The sequence below is a fragment of the Elephas maximus genome, chromosome 6 (genome assembly GCF_024166365.1).
Source record: "Elephas maximus indicus isolate mEleMax1 chromosome 6, mEleMax1 primary haplotype, whole genome shotgun sequence".
Classification (NCBI taxonomy): Eukaryota; Metazoa; Chordata; class Mammalia; order Proboscidea; family Elephantidae; genus Elephas; species Elephas maximus.
Genome location: NC_064824.1, coordinates 57,502,767 through 57,524,638, shown reverse-complemented (window position 1 = coordinate 57,524,638; position 21,872 = coordinate 57,502,767). Strand labels below are relative to the sequence as shown.

General features: G+C 40.5%; 1 protein-coding gene across 2 annotated transcripts in view; it reads left to right on the top strand.

Moving 5' to 3' along the window:
* The window catches only part of PLA2R1 (phospholipase A2 receptor 1), a 130,533-nt gene that overhangs the window by 22,777 nt on the left and 85,884 nt on the right, over positions 1–21,872 (top strand). For both annotated transcript variants that reach the window (XM_049888787.1, XM_049888786.1), the window contains exons 3-4: positions 854–1,027; positions 14,839–15,012. In XM_049888787.1, coding sequence (XP_049744744.1) covers positions 854–1,027; positions 14,839–15,012 — 348 coding nt within the window. The remainder of the gene's footprint in view (positions 1–853; positions 1,028–14,838; positions 15,013–21,872) is intronic.

The window sequence follows — 21,872 nt, the reverse complement described above, 5'->3', positions numbered from 1 at the left end:
CAGTGTGTAGAACAGAGCCTAGATGGGGAGTGGAACAGTAGCCTAGAAGAGCAATGATGATGCAGAGATGACCTTCAACTACTTTCTCAGAGTATTATAATAATCGATCATCTTTGACCTTGAGCAAGAACAAAAATTCCCTTGACTTACCTGGGGCTTTCTGTGGTGAGCGGGATCAGGACCACCCTCAAATAAATAGGTCCTGTGCGAAAGGGCCAGCTAAGGAAACTCCTGTCATTTTCTGGCAGAGGCAGTTTCCCACAATTGCCATATCACCACCCCGGTGTTCAGCGATGTAGCTGCTTAGGAACAACAGGATTTCAGGACACACCATGAAATATTCCTTTTCTACCATTCACAAATACATATACTACTGTGTAGCAGGGTGCAAATAGATAAATATATAAACATTTATCAGTACTTCCTTTGAACCCAGCATTCCACCTACCACTTATATACAGTAAACAGTGAGGTGGCAGAGGGTTCACCTTGGAATAATAAAAGCCTTGTTCATAGTAGGTTTTCAGTCAATAAAAATGTCTGCCTTGAGCTTTGTGTTCTCTTAATGATTTATCTCTGTGGGATCAAATTGACGACAGCATCTCCAAAGGTTAGATGAGAAGCTTAGAGGCAGTGACTTTACATTAATGGTGGTGGAATAATTTGGAAAAGGATAATAAGAACAGTTACACAACTTGAAGAATGAAAACAATGTCACTGAACTGTACATACAGAATTTGTTGAAATGAGGTATCTTTTATAAAACTTTTAAAAATGCATTAAACTATTCAGCAGTTTCCAGAGATGAAGCTACCATAATACTTACTGGATTTGGTGCTTTTCTTTCTCCTAGATATGTATACAATTAAAGGGAATGCCCACGGGATGCCATGTATGTTTCCATTCCAGTATAACCGGCGATGGCATCATGAGTGCACTCGGGAAGGTCGGGCCGATGGTTTGCTGTGGTGTGCCACCACAAGCCACTATGAACAAGATGAGATGTGGGGATTCTGCCCAGATCCCAGTAAGAATAAAGTTAATCTTCTCCATATGTCTTGAATGAATCAAGGATGATGAGGAAGTTACCTGTAGCTAAAGAAAAGCCCCAGGATTGATATATTGAAGTCTGAATAAGCGCTCTGACTCCATTAATACAGATTTTGTTTTTGTGTTTGTTTTTGCCTTGGAAAGACAATTCTAGTGTATATTCCTTTTTTCCTTAGGTTCAAAAGATGTTAATTAGCCATTCTTAAGCTCAGTGCATAAGGATGATTTAACTGGAATCAAATTATAATACTCTGTGATCTCATTAATCCCAGCTTCCCAGCAGGTTACTTCAAAACGAACCTGAATGCATATATAAAATCCAGTTATCCTTTCAACCTCTTTCTCTTATGAGCTGGCTTAACTCTCCACCCCCAGACTGCTTCTCTTGTTCATTGACAAGTCTAGGCATCAGCTGACCCCTTCACGATCTTTCCAAAATCATAGTTGCCCTGATTATTTCTCCACAGTGGGTTGTCATCTTGATTCTCTTTCTTTATTACTCGTTTTCTACAGATACCCTCAAATCTTTTTCTTTTATTGGCTCAATTTTCTAGTCCAGGGTCAGCTTTAATTTTTTTTTTTTTCCATTTAGTGCTTTTATTTTAATCTTGACTTTTTGTTTTTATTTTTATTTAGTTAAAAGGTTTGGCCACTAAGTACTGGGACATACATACAAAAACCAAACCCAAATCCCTTGCCATTGAGTCAATTCCTACTCATAGTGGCCCCATAGGACAGAGTAGAACTGCCCCATGGGGTTTCCAAAGAGCAGCTGGTGGATTTGAGTTGCCATAGCTCATAATCACTTTTTTTTTAATTGTGCTTTAGATGAAGGTTTACAGAGCAAATTAGTTTCTCATTAAACTATTAATACACGTTATTTTGTGACATTGGTTGCCAACCCCATGTCATGCCAACACACTCCCCTTCTGGACCTTGGGTTCCCCACTGCTAGCTTTCCTGACCTCTCCTGCCTTCTTGTCCTTGCCCCTGGGTTGGTGTGCCCATTTAGTCTAGATTTATGAGCCTGTCTAAACTTTGGCTGAAGGGTGAACCTCAGGAGTGACTTCAGCACTGAGTTAAAAGGGTGTCCAGGGGCCATACTCAAGGAGTGTCTTCAGTCTCTTTCAGACCAGTAAGTTCAGTCACTTTGTGAGTTAGAATTTTGCTCTATATTTTTCTCCAGCTCTGTCTGTGATTCCTGTCAGAGCAGTCGGTGGTAGTAGGCAAGCACCATCTAGTTGTGCTGGACTCAGTCTGGTGGAGGCTGTGGTAGTTGTAGTCCATTAGTCCTTTGGACTAATCTTTCCCTTGTGTCTTTGGTTTTCTTCATTCTTCCTTGCTCCAGACAGGGTAGGACCAGTAGAGTATCTTAGATGGCTACTCACAAGCTTTTAAGACCCCAGACGCTACTCACCAAGGTAGAATGTACAGCATCTTCTTTATAAACTATGTTATGCCAATTGAGTTAGATGTCCTCCGAGACCATGGTCTCCAGCCCTCAGCCCAGTAATTCCATCCCTCAAGGAGTTTGGATGTGTCTTTGAAGCTTCCAGGACCTTGCCTTGATCAAGTAATGCTGGCTTCCCAAGTATTGTATACTGTCTTACCTTTCACCAAAGTTACCACTTATCTATTGTCTACTTAGTGTTTTTCCCTCCCCACCCTTCCCCCTCTCATAACCATCAAAGATTGTTTCTTTTTGTGTAAACCTTTTCATGAGTTTTTATAATAGCCGTCTCATACTGTATTTGTCCTTTTGTGATTGACTTATTTCAGTCCGCATAATGCCCTCCAGATTTATCCACGTTGTGAGATGTTTCTCAGATTCATCATTGTTCTTTATGGTTGCGTAATACTCCATTGTGCGTATGCACCATAGTTTGTTAATCCAGTCATCTGTTGATGGCCACTTAGGTTGTTTCCATCTTTTTGCTGTTGTGAATAATTCTACAGTGAACATGGATGTGCATATATCTATTCGTGTGACGGCTGTTTTCTCTAGGATACATTCCTAGGAGTGGAATTGCTGGATCATATGGCATTTCTATTCTAGCTTTTTAAGGAAGCATCATATAGTTTTCCAAAATATTTGTACCATTTTGCATTCCCACCAGCAGTGCATAAGAGTTCCAATCTCCCTGCAGCCTCCCCAACATTTGTTATTTTCTGTTTTTTTGATTTATGCCAGTAATGTTGGGTAGGGGTGAGATGGTGTCTTAGTCATCTAGTGCTTCTATAATAGAAATACCACAGGTGGATGCATTTAACAAAGAGAAATTTATTTTCTCACAGTCTAGTAGGCTAGAAGTCCAAATTCAGGGCATCAGCTCCAGGGGAAGGCTTTCTTTCTCTGTCGGCTCTGGAGGAAGGTCCTTCTCATCAATCTTCCCCTGGACTAGGAGCTTCTCTGTGCTGGACCCTGGATCCAAAAGATACTCTATGTTCCTGTGCTTCTTTCTTGGTGGCATGAGGTCCCTCTGTCTCTTTCTTGCTTCCCACTTTTATATCTCAAAAGAGACTGGCTTAAGACACTATCTAATCTTGTAGATCTCATCAACATAACTGCCACTAAACCATCTCATCACACCATAGTGATAGGATTTACAACACATAGGGAAATCACATCAGATGACAAAATGGTAGAGAATCATACAATACTGGGAACACGACCTAGCCAAACTGACAGATATTTTGGGGGAATACAATTCAATCCATGACAGATGGTATCTTGTTTTAGTTTTGATTTACATTTCTCTAATGGCTAGTGATCTCAAGCATTTCCTCACATGTCTGTTAGCCACGTGAATGTCTTCTTTGGTGAAGTGTCTGTTCATATCCTTTGCCCATTTTTTAATTGGATTATTTGTCTTTTTGTTGTAGAGGTGTTAGATTTTCCTGTGGATTTTAGAGATTAGACTTTTGTCAGATTTGTCATAGCCACAATTTTTTCCCAGCCTGTGGGGTCTTTTTACTCTTTTGGTGAAGTCTTTTGATGAATGTAAGTGTTTAATTTTTAGAAGATCCCAGTTATCTAGCTTACCTTCTGATGTTTGTGTAATGTTAGTTATGGCTTGTATCCTGTTTATGCTGTGTATTGGGGCCTCTAGCTTTGACCCTATTTTTTCTTCTATAATCTAATTTAGGTTTTTTGGTTTTACATTTAGGTCTTTGATCCATTTTGAATTAGTTTTTATGTATGGTGTGAAGTATGGGTCCTGTTTCATTTTTTTGCAGATGGGCATCCAGTTTTGCCAGCATCATTTGTTAAAAAGACTGTCTTTTCCTCATTTGTTGAACTTTGGGCCTTTGTTGAAGATCAGCTGACTGTAGGTGAATGAATTTACATCTGGGCTCTCAATTCTGTTCCATTGGTCAATGTGTCTGTCGTTGTACAAGCGCCAGGCTGTTTTGACTACCTTAGCTGTATACTAGGTTCGGAGGTCAGCTAGTGTGAGTCCTCCTACTTTATTCTTCTTCTTCCTTAGTGCTTTACTTATCCTGGGCCTAATCTCATACTTCTGTATTTAATTTCTTTCACCTTGGTTCCTGCGAGTCAGAGAGTACAGCTTTTTCAGTCATCTCATCTTCCATACCCACCTCTCCATATCTACATAAAATGCAACAAATAAATTTGAAACAAAAACAAATTGAAGAGGGCAACTCTCAAGAATCTGATTTGTAAATTATCTGTAGAATTTTTTTTTGGTAGAATTATTTTTTAATCTAAGAGTCAGTATGGCTTAGTGGTTAAGAAAGAGTATAGGCTTTGAAATCAGACAGACCTGGATAGGAGTCCTGCTTTCTCCCAATGATGAGAGATCTTCAGAGGGTACCTCTACCTCTCTGAGTCTCAGTTACTTCATCCATAAAATGAGGATAATAACAGTACTTATTAGAGTTATTGGGAAGATTCAATTAGATAATGCACGTAAGGCACTTAGAGTGTTTGGCCCATGGTAGGCATTCAGCAAGTATTAGTCATCATCATCGTCATTATCATCTTCATCACCATCACCATCAAGCCTAGCTTATCATTTCACTTCTGAATCAGCCATCCCTCCCTTTTATTGTCAATCTGTCAGCATATACTAAACTAAGCACTGTGGTGAACACCAAGAGTTTAAGGTTTTAGGAACCTCCATTCAAAGAGCTTGGCATCTAGATGGAAGACAAGACAGAGAGGTTTACTCTTTGCCAGAAGATGCACACTACACTTGACGTGATGTTTTAGAATCACCTGGGCAGATAGTAAATAGTCCATATTCTGTCCTCTCTCCCAGAGATGCAGTGGGTCTCATGTGTGTGTGTGACAAGTGCCCCATGCACTCCTGATGCAGGTAGGCCTTGAACAAACAATTCATAATTTGCAGGTAATCCTATGTAATATACATCTATATACTGGGGTGATATTAAAACATTTAACAACCAATATGGTCAGAGGTACTGACCAATCCTGGTGTTGGTCTTTTGGGGGGGGGTTCTGGGAAAGCACAGCTGGCATTAACCCCGTAGTTGCTGGAATATGAGGACAAGGGCAGTGCTGCAGGGGACATTAGGGCAGCAGGGAGCACCCAAGGAGCTCAGGAAGAGACTATTCACCAACCAGCATGAAAGTATTTCATTATGTAATAACTGTCCAATCAGCAGCCTTCTCAACGTGAATCTGAAATTACGTACTATGTATGTATGTATGCATGTAATCTCTACACTCCTTGGATTCCTGAACCAGATTATTTGTACCATCTTCTCTTTCCACTTCCATGTCCAATAGCTGTCACTATTAAAAATTAGTAAATGAACAAATACCAATAAAATTAACATGTATTTACATGGCCCTAATACTTTTTTTTTTTTTAATGACAGTGTGCTTTGAGGTTCTGAGAGGAGCCCTGTCACTATCCTCTGTCAATTTAAGCCAATTATGGTTTCCCTGGTAGAGGCTTGGTGTAGTGGTGCTCGGGGCTTTTTGCTCCCAGACTCTATTCAGCTTCCTACAGCTCAGAGACTTCCTCCCCTTGACAGCCTGCCAGATACCAGCTGTCATGACCTTTACCACAACCAGCAGAGAGCATGTTTATTTGTGCAGTGCTAAATTACAGTTTCAGTTTTCTTCCTTCTTGTTACTTCTGGTTCCTGGTAGCCAACATAACTCAAAGTGGTATGTCAGAGATTAAAATCTGCACAAGCTGATACTCTTTTCATGGGATTGACAAGTGGATAGGACAGAGAGGAGTTAATGGAATGAAGGAAAGGTTCATACATCTATATCTCATCTTTCTTTTTCGGAAAATGTTTAGTATCTTGATGTGAAAATTTTGCTGCCTTTCTAAAAAAGTTGGTTGTTAATGCGCAGAATGTTAAATTTAGTACTAGTAAACACATACACAAACACACTAGGAGTGAGGAATGTGATAAAACACCTGTCTCTGTAGATCTTCGACACTAAGAATGATGTATAGGACTCTCTCTGGATTTGTTCACAGGCCGTTCTGGGCCATGCTAGGTCTCTTCTTGTTGAGTGACTTACGCCAACCAAGGCTGGAGAGTCAAGCTTACTTAGTTTGAGATATTTTTAGGCTACTAACCTCTGGAATGATCTTATTGCCCTCAAGTCTTATTCAGTTGATGTAATTTTTATCTGTAACTTGAGTGACATAACAGAATAAATTGATACTAATGTAAATGTATACTTGCCAACCTCACCTGAGCCTTAACATTGATCAGCAGTGCTATTATTTCTCTCTTGTCTTACTCCTCTTTCACTCCTCACAATGACCATACCAAACTTCCTCTGTTCTTCTCTAACTTCTAAACCTGCTCTCCGTTCCCCTCCCCGATTGTCCTCAGATGACCTCAATTCCTACCTCAGAGAAGATAGGGTCCATCAGAGGGGAAGTTTTGACAACTTCCTGCTCCCAAACCTTCAAGCCTACCTGGGTCTGCACCTGTCCTTTCTTCCTCCTCTAGGTGTTCCTCCTCTTACCTAGGGCAAATCTACCCTCCTGGAATGGGGACCCTGTCCTGTCTGACCCTCTCCATCCTGTATCTCAGTGGTTCCCAAAGCATAGTCTCCCTTTCAGCAGCATTAGCATTCCCTGAGAACTTGTTAGAAATACAAATTATCGCTACACCCCAGACCACTGTACTAGGAGTATTTTTGGTTTTTATTTTTTAAAAATGAGCTATTCTAGGCCACCATTGTTTTTTTTTTTTAATTGTGCTTTAAGCGAAAGTTTATAAATCAAGGAAGTCTCTCATACAAAAACTTCTACACACCTTGCTATGTACTCCTAGCTGCTCTCCCTGTAATGAGACAGCACACTCCTCCTCTCCACCCTGTGTTCCCCATGTCCATTCAGCCCTCTGCTATCCCCCTCTGCCTTCTCATCTCACCTCTAGACAGGAGCTGCCCGCATAGTCTCATGTGCCTACTTGAGCCAAGAAGCTCACTCCTCACCAGTATCTTTTTCTGTCTTATAGTCCAGTCTAATCTTTGTCTGAAGAGTTGGCTTTGGGAATGGTTCCAGTCTTGGCCTAACAGAGGCCCCAGGGACCATGACCTTCGGGGTACCTCCAGTCGCAGTCAGACCATTAAGTCTGGTCTTTTAACATGAATTTGAGGTCTGCATCCCACTGTTCTCCTCCTCTGTCAGGGATTCTCTGTTGTGTTCCCTGTCAGGGCAGTCATCGGTGGTAGCCAAGCACCATCCAGTTCTTCTGGTCTCAGGCTGATGTAGCCTCTGGTTTATGTGGCCCTGTCTCCTGGGCTCATATTTACCTTGTGCCTTCGGTGTTCTTCCTTCTCCTTTGCTCCAGGTGCTTTGAGACCAATTGATGCATCTTAGTTGGCTGCTTGCTAGTGTTTAAGACTCCAGACGCCACTCACCAAAGTGGGATGCAGAACGTTTTCTTAATACATTTTGTTATGCCAATTAACCTAGATGTCCGCTGAAACCATGGTCCCCAGACCCCCGTCCCTGCTACTCTGGCCTTCGAAGTGTTTGGTTGTATTCAGGAAACTTTTTAGCTTTTGATTTAGTCCAGCTGTGCCGACTTCCCCTGTATTGTGTGTTGTCTTTACCTTTACCTAAAATAGTTCTTGTCTACTATCTAATTAGTGAGTACCCCTCTCCCTCCCTCCCCACTCTCATAACCATCAAAGAATATTTTCTTCTGTGTTTAAACTTTTTTTGAGTTCTTATAATAGTGGTCTCATACAATATTTGTCCTTTTGCAACTAATTTCCTCAGCATAATGCCTTCCAGGTTCCTCCATGTTATGAGATGTTTCATGGATTCATCGTAGTTCTTAATCATTGCATAATATTCCATTGTGTGAATATATCATAATTTATTTATCCATTCATCCATTGATGGGCACCTTGGTTGCTTCCGTCTTTTTGCTATTGTAAACCATGCTGCAGTGAACATGGGTGTGCATATATCTGTTCGTGTGAGGGCTTTTATTTCTCTCAGATATATTCCAAGGAGTGGAATTGCTGGATCGTATGGTGGTTCTGGAAACCCTTGTGGCCTAGTGGTTAAGTACTACTGCTGCTAACCAAAGGGTCAGCAGCTCGAATCCGCCAGATGCCCCTTGGAAACTCTATGGGGCAGTTCTACTCTGTCCTATAGGGTCTCTATAAGTCAGAATCGACTCGACGGCACCAGGAAATAGTAGTTCTATTTCTCGCTTTTTAAAGAAGCACCAAATCATTTTCCAAAGTGGTTGTGCCATTTTACATTCCCACCAGCAATGTGTAAGTGTTCCAGTCTCTCCACAGCCTCTCCAACATTTGTTGTTTTGTGTTTTTTTGGATTAATGCTCGACGGCAATGGGTTTGGGTGTTTTTAATGGTTAATGATTGTGAGCATTTCCTCATGTATCTGTTAGCCGCCCGAATGTCTTCTTTGGTGAAGTGCTTGTTCATATCCTTTGCCCATTTTTTTAATTGGGTTGTCTTTTTGTTGTTGATTTTTTGCAGTATCACAGAGATTTCAGAGCTCAGATGCTGATCAGATTTGTCATAGCCAAAAACTTTTTCCCAGTCTGTAGGTGAAACCTTTGGATGGGCATAGGTGTTTGATTTGTAGGAGCTCCCAGTTATCTAGTTTCTCTTCTGGTGTTTGTGCATTGTTAGTAATGTTTTGTATACTGTTTATGCCATGTATTAGGGCTTCTAGCATTGTCCCTATTTTTTCTTCCGTGATCTTTATCGTTTTAGATTTAGGCCTTTGATCCATTTTGTGTTAGTTTTTGTGCATGGTGTGAGGTATGGGTCTTGTTTCTTTCTTTTTTTTTTGCAGATGGCTAGCCAGTTATGCCAGCATCATTTGTTAGAGACTGTCGTTTCCCCATTTAACAGACTTTGGGCCTTTGTCAAATATCATATGTGGATGGATTTATGTCTGGATTCTCAATTCTCTTCCATTGGTCTCTGTATCTGTTGTTGTACCAGTACCAGGCTATTTTGACTACTGTGGCGGTGTAATATCTAGGCCACCTTTGAATGCATCTGGAAACGTTCTAGCACAGAGAAGTTGAAAATGCAGGAAAACAAAGGCAACTGGTGGCATTTATGTGGTCTCAAAGAAGGAAGTAGGATCCAAATCATAGGTTGACAGACTGGCTTCTTATAGATGAAAAACAATTTCTCCATAGGAGAAAGGAGGGAGCTGATAATCCAAGTGCAAGAAGGTTGATGGATTAGGTCGTGGGAGAAAATGAAGAAGAAACTAGTCTGGGGGCAGTGACTTTCTGAAGAGGGGAAAGGAGTGGGTGGTATGCACAATAGCAAAGGTGTGAAATGAGCATCATGAGTGCTGGGAAAACAGGCTTACTAGGGAAAACTAGTAGCATTTCCAGAAGTCATTTGGGATGGTTGATAATGAATTGATGGTATGCTAGATTGGAATGACGTTTCTCAGCAGTGCACACATGTTGGGTGCAGACACACAGAAGGCAGGTGACCGGGTTCCTCCATTGAAACAGAGCTCCACAAAACTACTAGAGGACTAGATCCCATCACATTGCTCAGTCCTAAACTTACTCAAAGATTCAGCAACATGTAAAACAATTGACTGTATCTCTTTCTTGGGCTTCTGGAACCCACATATACTAGTATTTCCTTTCCATTGTGGCTATCATTTCTCAGCTTCTTTTGGTAGCTTGTTCTCCTATACCCAATAACCTTTAAATGTTGGTAGGCAAGCTTGGAGAATAGCAGTGAACAGGATAGAACATGGTACCTACTTTCTTGACACATTCCTGGTAGAAACAATCAACAAGCAATCACATGAAGTTTGGACTGGGGCTTCCAAGGAGCACGTAAGCACCTAGAGTATATATAAAAAGATCCTGACTTGGTGTGGCATCCCTTTTACATGAGATTTAGTCGCACAGCACTTTGCAGGGAGCAGACATTCAATAGCTACTTGCTGAGTATGTGAAAGACCAAATCAAGAGAAAAATAGGAATTTTGCAGCTTGGAGTTCAATAGCTGCTCTGACAGTATAAGAATGCATTTTTTAAAAAAGATTTAAACCACTTAAAGAGGTGGTGAGAAACAGTACACCTGGGACAACCGCAAAGCTGTATCCTTGGGAGAAGAAAACAAACCACATTAATAGAGAAGGAGGAATGGCTAGATCTCAGTCATAACCTATTATAGTCAGTGTTGACATGGATATACCTCAGTTCATTAAAACAGAAGTGTCATTTAGGAGATAAAACAATACCAAATTATAACAACACACAAAAGATTTCAGTAATTTTTCATCAAATAATAGGAGATTGAAAGATATATATGACACAATTGCTTTCCTCAAGAAGCTCATAATTTAGTTAGAGAAGAGATAATATAAAAACAACCAAAGATGCAAAGAAATTTGTTAATATGATTCTAGTTCCTTATATTAGATGTTTTCAAGAATAATTAAATGTACCTGAGACGCAACCTTCAATTTTGTACTTTCAGTAGCTTAGAAAGAGAGATTACATATGAAGAAGCAAACAAGCTAAGAATAAATAAGTTCTCAGACCCAGGTCAGGATAGGAGCCTGTGCCAGGTGGAAAAAGTCTCTGAGTCTCTGAGATGGGCATGAAGGAGTTTTTACTGGGGAGTGCTCTCAGGATCAGTATCTGGAAAGGAAAGGACGAAAGCAGGGCATCACAGCTCTGAGACCATATATACGCCACCAGTTGCCTTTGCTTTCCTGCATTTTCAACTTCTCTCTGCTAGACCATTTCCAGATGGATTCAAAGATGGCCTAGATATTATATCGCCACAGTAGTTGACAGACTGGCTTCTTATAGATGAAAAACAACTTCTCCATGGGAGGCAAGAGGAAACTGATAGTCCAAGTGCAAGAAGGTTGATGGATTAGGTCATGGGAGACAATGAAGAAGAAACTAGTCTGGGGGCTGTGACTTTCTGAAGAGGAGGAAGGACTGGGAGGTATAGACAATAGCAAAGGCGTGAAATGGGCATCATGACTGCTGGGAAAACAAGCTTACTAGGGAAAACTAGTAGCATTTCCAGAAATCATTTGGGATGGTTGATAATGAATTGATGGTATGCTAGATTGGAATGACTTTTCTTAGCAGTGCTCACATTTTGGGTGCAGACACACAGAAGGCAGGTGGCTGGGTTCCTCCATTGAAACAGAGCTCCAGAAAACTACTAAAGGACTAAATCCCATTACAATGACAAATGAACTTACTTGTTAGGAGAATACAGGAACCATCGCTAACATTTGATTGGAGGTTCACTTTTGACTAACCTTAAGAATTGACATGGTGTTGTTGTTGTTAGGTGCTATCGACTCACGACCCTATATTCAACAGAATGAAAACACTGCCCGGTCCTGTGCCATCTTCATAATCGTTGCTATGCTTAAGTCCATTGTTGCAGCCACTGTGTCAATCCATCTCATTGAGGGTCTTCCTCTTTTCTGCTGATCCTCTAATTTACCAAGCATGATGTCCTTCTCCAGGGACTGATCCCTCCTGACAACATGTCCAAAGTATGTGAGACATAGTTTTGCCATCCTTGCTTCTAAGGAGAAGAATTGACATAGAGAATCCAAAACCAGGGGAAATCTATGAACATAAACTGGGCTCTGTAATTCACAGCACGGACAGAATCACCATCAAGCCTCTCACCTTAAGTTTAACTGTTTAATGTACCTAATTCAGGCAGGTTGCTACAAAAACAAAAACCTGTATTCACGTAGGGCAATCTATGTCCTGTTGAAAGGGCAGGACCAACTCTTGGCAAATGGGAATTGGATCAACTGCAGTGTCCTCCAGACCTTTTCTTATCATGTAGATGGCTTCTAAACCCAAAACCAAACCCACTGCCGTCGAGTCGATTCTGACTCATAGCTACCCTATAGGACAGAGTAGCACTGCCCTATAGAGTTTCCAAGGAGCTCCTGGTGGATTTGAACTGTCGACCTCTTGGTTAACAGCCGAGGCACTTAACCACTACGCCAACGGGGTTTCCATAAATGGCTTATACTTAGGACTTAATGTCAAATCTTCCCCCATGGCAGGGGGTGAGAACTCAGTAGCCCATTCCCAAGATTGACCCTTTTCTCTTCCCAGGACTCTCCTCCTGACATTTTACTGTCTTCTAGTAACCAAGGGCTACCTCAGACCCACCCTCCCTGGGAAGTGCTTTGAATTTTTTTCCTTTAAGCCAGTGTTTTCCAGCTTCTGTTTCATGGGCCATCTGCATTGTAATCAGGAATATAGTTATAATGCATGTTCCTGAACCCCACCCCAGACCTAATGATCCAGAATCTCTGAGCCTGAGAACCGGGAATCTGCATTTTTTTACAGGCCACCTAGATGATTCTTTTCCAAATGTTCCCCTTCATGGTCTCAGCTGTCACGCTGGGTGAACATGGCTGGACTGATAATGCTTAGCGTGTTGATGTCTGATCTGCTTAGTGAGTTTCATCTCAGCGATGGCCTAGCTTTTAAACTGAAGCCAACCTCTAAGGATTGAATCTCAATTGGCAATTTCAGCCACCAGGGTAAGGTGTAAAAAAAAAAAAAAGTTTTTTTTTTTTTTTTATTAGTTTACTGAAAATTCCCTCCTCTCTTTCCCCTTTCTTTCTGTTTCGTGCCTTCACATTTTTTCTTGGTCTTGTCTTCTGCCCTCCCTCAGTATGGACTCCGTCTATAAATGCATGTATCAATCAGTAAACTGTATGGACAACCTTGATTTGCATGAAGGTGAACAACTTCTGGTTAATTCCATTCTGGGGAAAGCACATTATAACTAGACATGAAAACAAACTGTCCACATTTGCTACAGGAACTGTGTGACTTAGTATTATGAGAAAAAGAAAACAAAAGATTTCATTGTCCAATACGCTTGAAATATTGAAGTAAAATTAAGCATGTTCCCCTGAAACTATTGCCCTGAGATCATCTTTAAAACTTAAGCCAAAAATATCCCCTGAAGTCTTTTTAAAACCAAACAGTGGGTTAGCTTAACTAGTGAAAAAATGTCTGCCTTGAGCATTACACTCTTTTAAGAACTATCTATGGGATCAAATTGGCAACAGCAACTTGGAAGATTAGATAGAAACCTTAGGGGGCAGTGAGTTTATGTTAATGAGGGAGAAACAACTCAGCAAAGGAGGATGAGAATGGTTGCACAACTCAAAGAATTGTAATCAATGTCACTAAATGGTACATGTAGAAACTGTTCAATTGGTGTATGTTTTGCTGTGTATATTCTCAACAACAACAAAATAAATAAAATTAAAAAAAAAAAAAGCATGTTTCTTTATGCAGGACGTCTTAGAGCCTTTAATATGTTAACGTGCATTGTGAATTTCTCACAGGGGGCTAAAGTATGTAATATGTCCCAGATTTTCTTGAGGAGCATCTTAAAAATGTAATACGCTGTGGATCACATTTTGGGAAAGGCTGTTCCGGGTTTTAGCAGGTTGCTTATGCATTAATTATACTCATGCTATAGTATGGTTTACATTTTCTGTCTCCTGAAATTCTTTGCCTGAGTTTGATTTTAGGTTATTATTGTGGCTGCTTAGTTCACCTAGGGTTTTGATTGACATTTTAGCAAAAGTACCCAACCTCGGTCTTCATTTTCTGTTATTTCAATAAACTTCACATTTCAGATGTGCATTTCAGGCTTTATTAAATTTACTTTTAATCATACTATGTGATCCTCGGCCATTGACTTAGAAGTGGATTTTACTTCTCTTCCACTGGCTGAGAGAACTTTCTTTCCTAAACACTGTTCACAGTGTTTATTTGAAAACTTGTGTTCATTATAGACTCATATTTCTACTGTATCCCTGTTAATTCCATCTAGCATTTTGGTAATTGGAAAAAAGCCTTTCTAAACGTCTACAACCAGTCATGTCTCAAATAAGCATTCACACAGTGTTAAGTATAAAGTTCTAAATGATTGTCCTTTACAGACCTCAGATGTTATTTTTACAAATACTTTGCTTCCATTTCCTTCTCTTAAAAGATTGGTTTCTGTTATTTTCCCATAAAAGATTACAGCTTCTTTATTGATACTTTCTTGAATTTCTTTAGTAAATCTTGGAAGAGTTTAACCGTAGGTGTCAACAGAGCAACAATGAAAACTTCATCATAAAGACTTAATCAAGACTAGATGAGGCACTGAAATTCTAGGGGTTGCAAGTTGGGGTTGTTCTGATCAAATTTGCCTTAAAAATGTTACTGTGATGATACAATAAGACTGTAGTGAAAGTTTTTAATGGACTTTGTTTCCAGCTTCTGCAGAGGTAGGCTGTGATGCTGTCTGGAAGAAGGACCTCCATTCACACATTTGCTACCAATTCAACCTGCTTTCATCTCTCTCTTGGAGTGAGGCACATTCTTCATGCCAGCTGCAAGGAGGTGCTTTACTAAGTATTGAGGATGAGACTGAAGAAAATTTCATAAGGAGTAAGTAGGCAGATGACGCACATTGATTTTAATACAATTAAAATGAGTGTTGTTAACAATTATGTTGATGTATGCAAGAATATATTCTTAAAACAACAAAAAAAAAGTCCTTTAAAAGACACCTTTCTTTTCTTAGTATGGTTCAAAATCACACCCAGAATTATAACATGAACCCCATACCTGTGGAAAATATAAACATCTTCACTTCGTGGACACCAGGCTGTGCTGATCAATCCAAATCAATTTATTACCAATTTTGTTCCCCTTGGTTCCACTTCCGTTTTGGCACCAGCTGCACATTCAGCACTTTCTCCCCTGACCTTTACCACCTGGAGTTAGGTCAGACCTCACAAGCTAAAGGGCACAGTCCTCCAGACTGGCACATCAGCCCAAGACCTCAGACACCAGCCACGAGCTTGCGAGTTCCCACATTATCCTCACTTTGATATGTTGGCTACAAATTTGGGATTTATCCACTACCCATTCAGGATACCAGCCATAAGATCTGGAGTCCCTAGCCCCCTAGCTTCAGACTTGGTGCCTCCCATTACACCCTCAGGCTCCACAATTTGCTAGAATGACTCACAAAACTCACAAAAAGTTTTATCTTACAATCACAACTTTATAACAGCAAAAAGCGTACAAATGAAGAGACACATAGAACGAGGTCTGGGAGAATTTCCAATGCAGAGCTTCAGTGCCTCAGAAAGGGATATGGTACCTTCCCTGGGCACCTATGTCTCTTACCAACCAGGAAGCCCCTGGAGCTTGCATGTCCAAAGCATGTTGGGGGGACTTATTACTTAGGCATAATTGATTGAATCAGCTCACCTCTCCTGAAGTCAGCTAATATGGTCTTTCTGGACTGGCCAACCCTGACCTGAGTCATCTTATTAGCATAAACTCTCAGATGTGGTCTGGAGGCCTCATCCAATGCCTCATTTCCCCATCTGGAAGAAATTCCAAGGTTTTAGAGGTTATCTGTCCGGAACCAAGGACAAGGTCCAAATTCTTTGAGTAAAGTTAATGTGGAAACCCTGGTGGCGTAGTGGATAAGAACCATGCTGCTAACCAAAAGGTCGGCAGTTTGAATCTACCAGGCACTCCTTGGAAACTCTATGGGCCAGTTCTACTCGTTCTATAGGGTTACTATGAGTCAGAATCAAGTCAGCGACAACAGGTTAACGGGTTTAAAGTTAATGTAAATTCCACACATCTTTATTTTCTCCTCTTTGGATAGAAGAACTTGAAGCCACAGCAAGGGACCCAGGAGGACTTGCAGTTCGAGCAAATGGATCAGGGAGGCTTCTAAACTGAAGTACTAATTCTCGCTTTTCTGGAGGCCTTAGCCATTCAATTTCTGTTAATAAATAATTGGTTTATTAATTCATGCATTAAACAAAAATCTTACCTATCATTTACTGTGTACAGGTACATAGTAGGCCTACTGGTGGGTGCCAAAGTATTTAAAATTTAATTGGAAAAGCAAAAACAGACGCATGTTATTTAACACTATGAGACAGTAAGACGTCACAAGAATCGTACTAATAATCTATGGCTAGTGTTTCACCTGTCACCTAAACACTCCCCTTTCTTTAAAAGATTAAATATATTTTTTATGTTTTTTTATGTAAACAGCTTTTTAAGGGAGCCCTGGTGGCGGGTGCAAAGGTTAAGTGCTTGGCTGCTAACTGAAAGGTTGGCGGTTCGAACCCACCCAGTAGCTCTTCAGGAGAAAAGACCTGGCGATCTGCTTCCATGAAGGTTACAGCCTAGAAAACCCTATGGGACAGTTCTGCTCTGTCACAATGGGTCACTATTAATTGGAATCAACTCGATGGCACCTAAAACAGCTTTACAATTTTTTGGAAAACTTGTAACAGTGTCACAAATTTAGTCACTTTCATTAAAAATTACTGACAGTATTTTTTTTAACATTTTATTGCACAAGTAGTACATGTTTATTCTAGAATAATTTTAAGAATTCAGGTACATAGAAAGAAAAACAAAAGCAAAATCTCCCATAATTCTCTAATCCAGAGATGACCATGCCTTCTGTATAATCATGTAAATGCACGGGGGTGTATACATAGTATCTATAATGAAATGGAATTAAACAAAAACATGAGGCAGCTGCTGCACTGTAGTGAAAGCAGGAGCTACAGAGCCACAGTGCCTGGATTTGAATCCTATTTCTAGGTAAACTACAAGTTTACCTAGGCAAGTAGTTAAGCTTTCTGTGCCTCAACTTTCTCTTCTATAAAATGGAGATAAAAATACAGTCAGGTGAAGTCTTAGAAAAGTGCCTGGCACACATAACAAGCACTCAGCATGTTTTGTTAGCTATTTCACAAAACTATGCATTGTTGTTGCTGTTGTTAGGTGCCGTCGAGTCGGTTCTGACTCATAGCGACCCTATGGACAGCAGAACGAAACACTGCCCGGTCCTCTGCCATCCTTAAAATCGCTGTTATGCCTGAGCTCATTGTTGCAGCCACCATGTCAGTCCACTTCGTTGAGGGTCTTCCTCTTTTCCGCTGACCCTCTACTTTACCAAGCATGATGTCCTTCTCCAGGGACTGATCCCTCCTGACAACATGTCCAAAGTATGTAAGGTGCAATCTCACCATCCTTGCTTCTAAGGAGCAAACGATGCATAGAATTTAGTAATCTGTTTATTCCATGTGAGTGCATATAATGAACACTTGTCTATGTCTATAAATATAGATCTACATCATCATTTTTAATGGTTACATAGTATTGTAAGTTGGTAATAATAAATTTATCTAACCTCCTACTGGAGCTCCTGGGTGGAGCAAATGGTTAAATGCCCAACTACTAGCCAGAAGGTTGGCAGTTCAAACACACCCAGAGGTACCTCAGAAGACAGGCCTGGTGATCTCCTAAAAGATCATAGCCTTAAAAACCCTATGGAGCAGTTCTACTCTGCACACAGGGTTGCTGTGGTCAGAAGTGACTTGACAGCAACTCACAACAACAATCTCCTACAATTAATTAGGTTTTTATTTTAATTTTTACTGTATTTTTTTTTTTTTTTGCTACTATAAACCATCACTGCCCATATCTTTGTGCATTGTTTCCCAGTTATTTCTCTATAAGCTTGTAGAAGTGGATTCACTGGATGGAACAAAGCCCATTTTAAGGCTTTTTAAGCACATTTTAGTGCCTTCTGGAAGGATTGTAACAAGTACACGAACAGTGCATGTGGGCCCTTTCCTCACCATCATTCAAAAGTGGGAAATTATCACTGACATTGATTTGAGTGAGTCACATTGCGGGAAAGCACCAATTTCCAAAATTACTGTTACCCTGTAATGGCTTTTATTTAAAATTTTGTACACCATTTATGAATTAAAATGATCTATCTTAACTGCTAGGATTTCTAATATAGGCTTGGACTTATTCCTCAAACGTACATCATGCTTTTTAAAAAACTAAGACATGTCAGACACTTTGATTTAAATACTTCAATTCTGTAATTAGACTTTGGGGATTGTTTAGGAAAACAGAACTCTACTCATGAAGAAGGAATCCTGTTCTGAGATAGGTAATTTTCTTTTTAAGAAGAGAATAGCCTAAGGTGTCCTGCTAATTGCTTTTTCTACCAGCTTAAAATGTAAATTTTACTCCGATAAGAAGATGACCAGTGAACGTTAACTGTCCAAAGTATGTAAGATGCAGTCTCGCCATCCTTGCCTCTAAGGAGCATTCTGGCCGCACTTCTTCCAAAAGAGATTTGTTCATTCCTTTGGCAGTCCATGGTATATTCAATATTCTTCACCAGCACCACAATTCAAAGGCGTCAACTCTTCTTCGGTCTTCTTTATTCACTGTCCAGCTTTCACATGCATATGATGTGATTGAAAACACCATTGCCTGGATCAGGCGCACCTTAGTCCTCAGGGTGACACCTTTGCTTTTCAACACTTTGAAGTGGTCCTTTTCAGCACATTTGCCCAATGCAATGCGTCTTTTGATTTCTTGACTGCTGCTTCCATGGCTGTTGATTGTGGATCCAAGTAAAATGAAATCCTTGGCAACTTCAATCTTTTCTCCGTTTATCATGATGTTGCTCATTGGCCCACTTGTGAGGATTTTTGTTTTCTTTATGTTGAGGTGTAATCCATACTGAAGGCTCTGGTCTTTGATCTTCATTAGCAAGTGCTTCAAGTCCTCTTCACTTTCAGCAAGCAAGGTTGTGTCATCTGTGTAACGCAGGTTGTTAATGAGTCTTCCTCCAATCCGGATGCCCCATTCTTCTTCATATAGTCCAGCTTCTCGGATTATTTGTTCAGCATACAGATTAAATAGGTATGGTGAAAGAATACAACCCTGACGCACACCTTTCCTGACTTTAAACCAATCAGTATCCCCTTGTTCTGTCCAAACAACTGCCTCTTGATCTATGTAAAGGTTCGTCATGAGCACAATTAAGTGCTCTGGAATTCCCATTCTTCGCAGTGTTATCCATAGTTTGTTATAATCCACACAGTCAAATGCCTTTGCATAATCAATAAAACACAGGAAAACATCCTTCTGGTATTCTCTGCTTTCAGCCAGGGTCCATCTGACATCAGCAATGATATCCCTGGTTCCACGTCCTTTTCTGAAACCGGCCCTAATTTCTGGCAGTTCCCTTTCGATATACTGCTGCAGCCGTTTTTGAATGATCTTCAGCAAAATTTTGCTTGTGTGTGATATTAATGATATTGTTCTATAATTTCCACATTCAGTTGGATCACCTTTCTTGGGAATAGGCATAAATATGGATCTCTTCCAGTCAGTGGGCCAGGAAGCTGTCTTCCATATTTCTTGGCATAGACAAGTGAGCACCTCCAGTGCTGCATCTGTTTGTTGAAACATCTCAATTGATATTCCATCAATTCCTGGAGCCTTGTTTTTTGCCAATGCCTTCAGAGCAGCTTGGACTTCTTCCTTCAGTACCATCGGTTCCTGATCATATGCCACCTCTTGAAATGGTTGAATATCGACTAATTCTTTTTGGTATAATGACTCCGTGTATTCCTTCCATCTTCTTTTGATGCTTCCTGTGTCGTTTAATACGTACCCCATGGAATCCTTCACTACTGCAACTCGAGGCTTGAATTTTTCTTCAGTTCTTTCAGCTTGAGAAACACCGAGCGTGTTCTTCCCTTTTGGTTTTCCATCTCCAGCTCTTTGCACATGTCATTATAATTGTCTTCTCAAGAGGCCCTTTGAAATCTTCTGCTCAGTTCTTTTGCTTCATCAATTCCTCTTTTTGCTTTAGCTGCTCAACGTTTGAAAGCAAGCTTCAGAGTCTCCTCTGACATCCATCTTGGTCTTTTCTTTCTTTCCTGTCTTTTCAAAGACCTCTTGTTTTCTTCATGGATGATGTCCTTGATGTCATTCCACAACTCGTCTGGTCTTCGGTCACTAGTGTTCAATGAGTCAAATCTATTCTTGAGTTGGTCTCTAAATTCAGGTGGGATATACTCAAGGTTATATTTTGGCTTTTGTGGACTTGCTCTGATTTTCTTCAGTTTCAGCTTGAACTTGCATATGAGCAATTGATGGTCTGTTCCACAGTCGGCCCCTGGCCTTGTTCTGACTGATGATATTGAGCTTTTCCATCATCTCTTTCCACAGATGTAGTCAGTTTAATTTCTGTGTGTTCCATCTGGCAAGGCCCATGTGTATAGTCACCGTTTATGTTGGTGAAAGAAGGTATTTGCAATGAAGATATTGTTGGTCTTGCAAAATTCTATCATTCAATCTCTGGCATTGTTTCTATCACCAAGGCCATGTTTTCCAACTACTGATCCTTCTTCTTTGTTTCCAACTTTCACATTCCAATCACCGGTAATTATCAATGCATCTTGATTGCATGTTCGATCAATTTCTGACTGCAGCAGCTGATAAAAATCTTCTATTTCTTCATCTTTGGCCCTAGTGGTTGGTGCGTAAATTTGAATAATAGTTGTATTAACCGGTCTTCCTTGTAGGCATATGGGTATTATCCTATCACTGACAGCGTTGTACTTCAGGATAGTTCTTGAAAGGTTCTTTTTGACAATGAATGCAACACCATTCCTCTTCAAGTTGTCATTCCCAGCACAGTAGACTATATGATTGTCCGATTCAAAATGGCCAATTCCAGTCCATTTCAGCTCACTAATGCCTAGGATATTGATGTTTATGCATTCCATTTCATTTTCTGATGATTTCCAATTTTCCTAGATTCATACTTCGTACATTCCAGGTTCTGATTATTAATGAATGTTTGCAGCTGTTTCTTCTCATTTTGCGTAGTGCCACATCAGCAAATGAAGGTCCCGAAAGCTTTAGTCCATCCACGTCATTAAGGTCCACTCTACCTTGAGGAGGCAGCTCTTCCCCAGTCATCCTTTGAGAGCCTTCCAACTTGGGGGGCTCATCTTCCAGCACTATATCAGACAATGTTCCGCTGCTATTCATAAGGTTTTCACTGGCTAAGGCTTTTCAGAAGTAGACTGCCGAGTCCTTCTTCCTAGTCTTACTTAGTCTGGAAGCTCAGCTGAAACCTGTCCCCCATGGATGACCCTGCTGGTATCTGAATACCGGTGGTATAGCTTCCAGCATCATAGCAACAATACGCAAGCCCCCACAGTCTGACAAACTGACATGTGTGTCAGAGTAGAACTGTGTTCCATAGGGTTTTCAGTGACTGATTTTTTTGGAAGTAGATGCCAGGCCTTTCTTCTGAGATGCCTCTGAGTGAACTCAAGCCACCAACCTTTCAGTTAACAGTAGAGCATATTAACTGTTTGCACCACCCAGGGACTCAATTGTACAAGCAGTACATTTATTCTAGAAAAAAT